Source organism: Branchiostoma floridae, unplaced genomic scaffold, assembly GCF_000003815.2.
Source record: "Branchiostoma floridae strain S238N-H82 unplaced genomic scaffold, Bfl_VNyyK Sc7u5tJ_1319, whole genome shotgun sequence".
Lineage (NCBI taxonomy): Eukaryota > Metazoa > Chordata > Leptocardii > Amphioxiformes > Branchiostomatidae > Branchiostoma > Branchiostoma floridae.
This window is the reverse complement of record NW_023365697.1, coordinates 25,833-34,408: the sequence shown is the minus strand read 5'-3', so window position 1 is coordinate 34,408 and position 8,576 is coordinate 25,833. Positions and strand designations below refer to the sequence as shown.

The following is an 8,576-nucleotide window of genomic DNA, read 5'->3' as shown; positions in this document are numbered from 1 at the left end:
GCAACTGGAAGAAGCTTAACAAAGCCACAAAACAGAAACACAGCATTGTCGGTCCATGCAAAGCCTGTCTGTTGGATCACGGTACTCACTGGGACTTCTACAACAAGCAGATTAAGTGCACCAGAGTGCGCAATGAACTGAATGACAGTATTCCACAGCTGACCCAAGTCAAACGCATCCTTGCTGAAGTGCAACAAATAGAGGTGAACATCAAAAAGAATGAAAGGGCCAAGAAACGAAAGTATGCCAGTGAGCTCAAAAGAAGCTTTGAAGAAGCACAAAGGGTAAACAACAAAGATGTAGAAGTTGCCTATGGAAACACTGAGTCCCTACGTGCAAGAAAGAACAGAAGGCTTGCAGAGGAGTTTGAAACAAGGGCAGAGGCAGAAACACGAACAAAAAAAAGGAAGCGTCAGGAGGAAACAGGACAAAGAAAATGTAAGAAAAGACTGGGCAACTTCGATGACTGGGGAAACTTTGATAGAGATGCACTTAAGGAGGAAGTGAACAGCCTTGAAGATGGCACAGCAGTAAACTGGACTCAGCTGGCACGGAAATATGACATCAAAGGGCTTGATGGGAAACCACTTCAAAATGCTGGACAGTTACTCAAACTGTGGTTGCAGAAAGAAGACATCAATACAGACCGATTCCAGCAACAATCACCAGCGGTCCGCGTGCGCAGAGCACGACAAAGAGTTGTTCAGGGGTCAGACTTGACACTTCCAAAGAAGCGCACAGAAAGGGAAATCAGTAAGGAGATGTCTAAGATGATTGAAAGTGGGGAAGTTCCCATTGGTGAATTTGTGGTTCCGAGGACCTACGAGAAGTTCTATCTGAACAAAGACGGCAACAGAATAGAAACTAAGATCATCACCACTGCAGGTAGAAAAAAACCACTACATGAACTGAGGCAGTACATGCTAGAAACAGAACTACCATTCATGAGGGATGCCACAAACTGTGCAGAGATGACAACAGAAGAGTTGCAGCAGGGACTGATGGATTTAGGAGAGTACCATGAAGGGGAAACAGAAGGGTCCATGAGACATCGCTTGGAGTCCTTCCGAACAACAAGAAACCTCATGTACTGGGAAGATGGTGCAACACTGGCTAACCATGGCTACATCCTGTACCTTTTTTCCACCATATATGACGAAGCCATCCATCTCACAGACACCGAGTATGAGCAGAAGTTCAACTTAAAAATCTCAGTGCAGTCTGCAGTGGAGCAACCACACGTATACTTAATTGCAAGAAGCGGCAGCTCGGATGCAGAACAACTGCTGTACGCACAAACAAGAAGAGATGACTTACCATCACTCTCTTTCCCAGTGACGACACCAGACGGTAGAGAATTTAAAGATGTTCTCCGTTTTTTCAAAGGAGACAACCCTTCTCGCCAATTTGAAATGGGCCAGCAGAGAGGAGGATTCCACCCCTGCCTATGCCCTGCAGACAGCAGAATGATGGACAGCCCCTCGGCATGCAACGATCCTGTCATGACCATTCAAGACAGACAACAGTTTCTCCTAGAAGGGCCCATCACTTCCCAGAAAGCGTCATCATCCCTACCAGAACCCTTCAGTCAGATGTCGAAGGAGGAATTGAAAGATGAATTGACCTACAGAGGAGAGGTGCCTTACGACAGAGCAGACAGCATGACGAAGAAAGATCTGCAGCAAGGAATGAAGCATGTGCTTCGTGGCATTAAGAGAAGCCCCACCCTCCTTCAACCTGACCCAACACAAGACATCACAGAAATCAACTTACAGAAACTGGAAATCCCCGCGAGTGAAAGCATGCACGACTTATACAACCACACCAAAAACATCTTCGAAGAGCTGCCAAAACGCGTCCCAAAAGTCGCAGAAACAATAGAAACTGTGAGGAAAACCACTCTTGGCAACAAAGACACCGTACGGGCATCTGACATGCGACACTTCCTAGTGCTAGTTACAAAGGAGCTGGAACAGCAAGGACAAGCAGAAGAGAACGTCATGAAGCTATTACACAGTCTTGTAGAAATGCAAAGGCTGTGTTATGCTGCTGCAGACAAACGTGACATGACCTCCATTTACCGGATGCAGAACACAATGCACGTACACAACCTCATGATGAAAGAAATCTTCCCGGGAGATCCAAAGTCCATCACAAAGAGAAAGCTCTGGGGCAGTTACATTCATTCCCTGAGAGATCATACACCCATCGTATACAGGGTTGCTCCAATAAGCTCTCTTCTGGCCGAAAATGAAGAAAGGCAATTTGGCACATTCAAGCGCATCACCAAAGCCTCTGCTAATTATGCGAATGAAGGTCAGATCATCACCAACCTCATGGTAAAAACGCACATCCACAACAAGAATGGAGGAACCCGTGGACAGCAAAATAACAACAACAAGATCTCTCAAGTAGCGAAACTTTTCTCACAACCAAGAACCAGGATTCCAGTGGCCCTGCTACAGAAGTATCCACGGGACACACAAACCTACGTTGAGCGTGTCAGTGACTTCATGCAGGAGGGGTACGGCCAACACTGGCACATCGAAGAGGAAGAGCTTGTGCTCCATGATGCACCGTCAGACACCCCTCTCTCAGCTCCACAACACTACCGCTCCACGTCGATCAATGAAGTTCACCACCAGCTTAAACAGTCATTTGAGGAATGTCTCCAGAAAGGGGTACCCCTGCCAGCAAGTAAAATCTGGATTTATGAAGGGCAAAGCTTGTCCAAGAAGGTGAAAACCCCTTTCCTGGAGACAGGATACAGCTTCACTAATCAGAAGTTCAATTACTACAATCACCAGCCTGCAGAAGAAGAGACAACGTCAGAAGAAGAATCTGAATCAGTGGAGGAAACAGAGGAGGATACAGAGGACGAAACAGAGGAGGAAACAGTCATCAGGATGGAAAGGCTAGACCCCAAGCCTGAACTGGAGCAGTTTGAAGATACAGCTGAGATCACCATGTGAGTTTAAAAGCCTCTTTGTTGTACACATATATTAAATGACCTATGAATAATGTAATACATGTGTATAATGAACTGATCTTTAGATTTAAAGCATTATCAAAAGATTGTAGCCACTTAACTAATGCGTCTTTTGCTCAATGCAGGAAACCAGGTGAACATGCAGCTGCCAGTCAGACTCAGGATCCAGTCAGTCCATTCCAGTCTACCAGCAACATCGGATCTCCTGGAGTAAGAAGGTAAATATTGTGTGCAACGATGTAATGTGTAAAATCATGTACTTAATGTACTTTGGACTCTCAATAGTGTATTGAGAGTCTAATTAAAATATTGAAACTCATTTTAATGAATATAAATCATGTCACAAATACCATCAACAGTTAATTATGTGATCTTGCAAAAGAAAAGTAAATAGGATTTACATCATATTACAAAAACAACGAAAGTGAAAGTTAGCAAATTTCAATTTCAGGGGACAAGCAGGCTGTTTATCACTAGAAAGTAGCCCCGTCTCTACACCTCCCAGAACACCAGTGCAGGAAACAGAGCGCAACTACATGTGTAGAAATAGGTAAGTGTTCTACCGGTACTTCATTACTCATATATGTTTTATTAGTTGAAAAGTATCTGATATGCAGTGAAGAATAGTAAAAGTCCACGGAAGAAGGCATCATCAGTACAAACAATATTCGTTTCTGTGTAGTAAAGGGTGATATGTTTATCACTCAAATGTTATACTGTTATAGTGATACAAAACAGAGTCTTTGCAGTTTTGTAATCGATGTAGAATTACAGTTCTACCTGTGTTTCTTTTTACAGCAGTTCCAACCGCAGCAGCTTCGCCACACCAACCAGCACGAGAAGTGTGAGCCTTCAGGGTACCAGCATGATGACCCCACCAGCTACTCCGAGTACTCCTGTTGAGAACACAAGCAGGTACTAGTGCATGACTTGTGTGTTCTAATAAATCTGTAGTCTATCACAAAAAATTCTGACATGAATAATGATACTAAGACTTCTGCAAACTAACTTTTTAAAGTTTAGAATGTAGCATCAAAGGGACATACACTTTCAACAATAAACATGCAACGATAACAGCAGAATATGATCCAGGAAAATTTGAATACTTGGTTTTTATGATCCACTCATGGTCACATTCTCATTCCTGATATGCAGAAATCATTGTGATTATAACAAGTTAACTGTTGTTTTCACAGGTAATGAACATACTTTCCAATCATTAGTATAAAATAATGAGATTCAGGTTTTCATACTTTACAAGTTTATATCATGATTTAAAGCACAGGTTGAGGAGTTATAGGTCATAAAGTTTTTACTTTTCTTGTTTCAGGGAAGAATCAAAATGGCAGACGAAGTTAGGTTCTGCACTGGCAGTCGTGCTGGGTGACGTGCCTGTGGTGCAACAGACAGACCACTTCAAGGCAAAGCTGAAGCTGGCGCCGAGGAACAAGTGGTTCAAGGCAGAGTATGACGCCTGTATAGCACGAGCATCCTGTGATCTCAGTAGGCATTTAGATGAAGCTAGAAAGAACTTTGCAGTATGGGAAAAGCAATTCATTGTCAACATAGGAAGACTGCCAATTTTGTCTGATGTTAGTAGTGATCAGGAGGCTTCTGAACTGCAAAAGAGAATCAGATATGCAGAACACCTCTTGCGACATTTTGGAGTCGACTTGTACAAGCAATAATTTGCCTTAGATACTTTCATCTTCTCATAAAATATCTGAACCATTATATAGTTTTGGAACAACATTGCTAAGCAACTGATTTCTGATTAGCAACCCCCTGCTTTTGCATTTTTTTTAAAAATTGATTTCTACATTAAATACAATATTGATGTCAAGATTGATGCGAGATCACGTGGCGTAGCTGTAAAGCGTGTTTGCGATGGATCGAATCTTTCTGTTTGGAGTTGGTGATTCTCTACAAATTACCCGAATGGAGGCCTGACGAACCTCCGTCTCGTATCAGCCACACGGTGACTTACAGTTACATCATTCACCCAGATAGGAGACCTAGCGCATCTCCGACTTGTAATTAGCCAGTGAAAGAGTATGTCACCCCGTAAGGGGCGGTATAACCCCGCCGTGTATAAGAGATGATGATGTAAAATACAAAGAGTGCAAAGGTGTTTGAAAAAACTGTGATTATGATGCAAAGGAATATGTGCCTCTTAGTCATGAGTCCTCTTCCACACCGTATGAAGAGCCCAATATGTGCAATCGCTTTCTATTTAGAAAGTTTTTACCATTAAGTTGTTGTCATTCAGAATTGTAGCACAGAAAAGAGAGATATGATGTTGGTGGAAAATTTTCAATGAACTTTATGTGTAAATTTTCTTGATCTTGTAAATATCATAAGTTCGAAAAAGGAATGTAATTCAAGTAAGAGTTACAATCATTTGTTACAAGTATATATATTTGCCATTCATAAGAAAGGATGATATTGTGTGGATATTGAACCTGTAACCCACATGACTACTTACCTTCTTTTCATGAAGGTGTGAAGGTCAGCTGTTAGCCGTGTTCAGTGTAGATAAGGTACTACTAGTCCTACATTGTCAGTGGTCACTGCAAGATCAACAAGTCTACAGTGAGAACATGCTGGAAATAAATAAAACTAAGACAGTACAGGCTGATATTCCGAAAAGACTAAGTCTCCTTTTTTAAAAGTTGAAAGTAATTTGTGTCTTTTCAAATGTGCAAGTTCGAATGTCCAAGTTCCATTTTTTTAGCTACAGTTTCAGTATACCAAGGAGGTTGAAATCCCCTATACTAACTAAGGCAAGTGGTGGGGAGGGGGGCAAAACAGATCATTTGCAAGTACATTTGTATCCACTTTTATTAGCGTTTAACAATAGCATGTCTTAGAAGTACAGGTTTTAGTTAACAAATTCAACAAGACTCTGGCAAAGACCGGATTTTAGACTTGATAACGTTATTTGTAAGAAAACAAAACTTGTCAAAACAACTCTTTGTTCCCAAAATACGAAGCCATTGTCAGCATTGTGGGTCACTAGCATATATCCATTGTTTTCAATTCAAACTTAGATATGTTGACAAAACCTGGCAATCATTGGTCTTTGTCTACCTACAAGTGATGAAAAACATGCTCACCTGACTGGTAACTGCATAAAAAGACTCCAAACGACGCTCTAGCCAACTGTCCTATTGGAAATCTCTGGTACCATCCGCCATCTTGGAATGTTCTAATTGACTGAGCTCAAGGGGAGCTCAGGGGGGCGCCCGGCAGGGTGTCAATTAGCGCGCATAGGAATGCAAAATAGAGGTGGGGCAGGGGGAGTGGGAAGCCAGACCAATTATCACCCAATTATAGCCTCTCCAGTCGCACTTTGGCTCATTTAAATGTCATTTCAATATTATAATGAGTCTCTGGCAGGGTCGGCTGTGACAGGACTTAGCACGGGAGAGAGGTTGAAAACTGTTCGAGGTTTTTCAAAACCACCATAATGTGTCTCCAGCACCTTTACAACGCCCACCCCGAATTCGTTATCCGAATTGGTGCGGAAGGCATTGATGGTATGTATCACTAATTTCTCACTTCCTGATGTTGTTTAACATTCCTTCTCTATGTAGCCTCATGGTTCTTATTGCTACACTCAATGTCTATGGGCTTCGTAGCCCGCAGAAGAGGAGGGAGGTTTTCGGCTTTTGCCATCAACATAAGTTTGACGTTGTTTGCCTCCAAGAGTGCTATGTTTCGTCAACATCTGAAGCAGCACTCTGGGAGAAGGAATGGGGAGGCCAAGCTTTTTGGGCTTTAGGCTCCACCAATTCTAGAGGTGTGGGTATTTTACTTAACCCATCTTTTAAGTTTGATGTCGTTAAAAAGTCTTGTGACGACACGGGACGTGTTGTCTGTGTCGTCTTGTCTGATGGTGTTCGTAATTTTAAAGTTTGTAACATATATGCTCCTAACAGCCCTGCTGAGCGTACTGTATTTTTCAAAAATTTGTACACTTTTTTGTCGGGGCCTGAGCCCCTTATTTTGTGCGGTGATTTTAACTGCGTTGAAAATCTTCTTATGGATAAGAGGGGCGGGGACCCGGCTCGGGGTAGTGGCGGCTCCTCGGTTTTAAAAGACATTTGTGCCGATTTTGATATTCATGACTCTTGGAGACATGACAATCCCTCTAAACAGGTCTTCACATGGAGACAGCCGTCCAATGCTATTGCGTGTCGGCTGGACCGATTTTATTCGTCTAAACGTCTAGTCGTTTCAAACCACTGTTTTTTACCAGCATATTTTACAGATCATGACTGTGTGATTTTATCAATTTTACCGGATGTGAAGAAGAAGCCTGGCTTGTGGAAATGTAATGTCTCGATTTTAAAAAAAGACAAGGTCCTAAATGATTTTAAACTCGCTTTTAACAACTGGAAGACTCTGAAACTAGGTTTTCCTTCTTTGCGAGCCTGGTGGGATGATGTAAAGGTGAGATCTCGCTCTTTCCTAATCAGAATTTCTTGTGAACTGGCTAGGGAGAGACGGGAGTCCATGTTTACCTTGAATAATGATCTTGTCGATCTCACTAACAAGATGAACGACGGTGCTTCCTCGCCGGACATCTTGCGTAGGTATGAATCTACTAAATCTTCTTTGTCCGAGTTGTCCGCTGAGGAGGCTCGTGGTGCTTTTGTTCGGTCTAGGATCAAAGATTTTGTTGAGGGTGAAAAATGTACCTCTTATTTTGTTAGACAATCGACTACCCGAAGTAGGCAAAATCGCATCCGTTCAGTTAGAGATTCTTCTGGTCGTGTCGTCCAAGACGATGAAGCAATTTTAGACGTTTTTAAACTATTTTATGAAGACCTGTTTAGAGCTGAGCCCATTGACAAGAGTGCGGCGTCCAAACTTTGTGGCAATTTGCAAAGTTCTTTAGATTTTGATGAGGCCGTTTCATTAGAGAGTCCTCTTTCTTTGGATGAACTTTGGGCTGCTTTGAGCAGTATGGAAAACAATAAGTCCCCCGGTAGTGACGGTCTCCCGAAGGAATTTTATGTTGCTTTCTGGGACGTCATTGCCGGGGATCTCCTCTCTGTCTTTGAGGAAGTTTTTTCTTCTGGAGAGCTCTCCCGGAGTCAGAGTTTTGGTGTTATTACTCTTCTTCCAAAGAAGGGAGACCCTCTGGATCCTAAGAATCGTCGCCCCATTTCTTTGTTGAATTGCGACTATAAGATTCTCGCGAAGGTTCTTAATAACAGGCTTAAGATGGTTGCCGCCTCGGTTCTTAGTCCCGATCAGACGTGCGGTGTACCAGGCCGGTCAATACATTGCAATCTTCGTTTGCTGAGAGATATCGTTACATATGTCAATAAAAACAACTTTGAATGTGCTCTTATTTCGCTTGACCAGGCTAAGGCCTTCGATAGAGTTAACATTGATTTCCTTCAAATGGCGCTAGAGAAGATGGGCTTTGGCCCAGTCTTCCGCAAATGGATCTCGATCTTGTATCGAAACATCACCAGTGCGGTCTTCGTTAATGGGTCTCTATCTTCGCCGTTTGCCCTCTCAAGAGGTGTTCGGCAGGGATGCCCTTTATCTCCACTATTATATGCTATCTCTT

General features: G+C 42.6%; 2 protein-coding genes and 1 long non-coding RNA gene across 3 annotated transcripts in view; 2 read left to right on the top strand and 1 right to left on the bottom strand.

Moving 5' to 3' along the window:
• The window catches only part of LOC118407344, a gene marked incomplete in the record, with an annotated part of 4,480 nt that extends 1,473 nt beyond the window's left edge, over window positions 1-3,007 (top strand). The window contains 1 exon segment of the mRNA XM_035807808.1: window positions 1-3,007. Coding sequence (XP_035663701.1) covers window positions 1-2,972 — 2,972 coding nt within the window.
• Window positions 3,008-3,085: 78 nt separating this feature from the next.
• LOC118407346 lies at window positions 3,086-6,426 on the bottom strand. The gene is made up of 4 exons (XR_004830138.1): window positions 6,106-6,426; window positions 5,475-5,559; window positions 3,770-3,885; window positions 3,086-3,194 (listed from the first exon to the last, which is right to left on the bottom strand). It is a non-coding gene; the product is annotated as an uncharacterized LOC118407346 (long non-coding RNA).
• Window positions 3,794-5,468, top strand: LOC118407345. The gene is made up of 2 exons (XM_035807810.1): window positions 3,794-3,904; window positions 4,320-5,468. Exons 1-2 carry the CDS (start codon window positions 3,855-3,857, stop codon window positions 4,675-4,677), a joined length of 408 nt encoding a protein of 135 aa, XP_035663703.1. The 5' UTR covers window positions 3,794-3,854; the 3' UTR covers window positions 4,678-5,468.
• Window positions 6,427-8,576: the final 2,150 nt, after the last annotated feature.

Excerpts from the sequence above, each read along its gene's own strand:
- LOC118407345 (XM_035807810.1), top strand. The coding sequence starts at position 3,855 with ATGATGACCCCACCAGCTACTCCGAGTACTCCTGTTGAGAACACAAGC. Across the intron at positions 3,905-4,319 it reads CCTGTTGAGAACACAAGCAG|GGAAGAATCAAAATGGCAGA; the intron begins GTACTAGTGCAT and ends TTCTTGTTTCAG.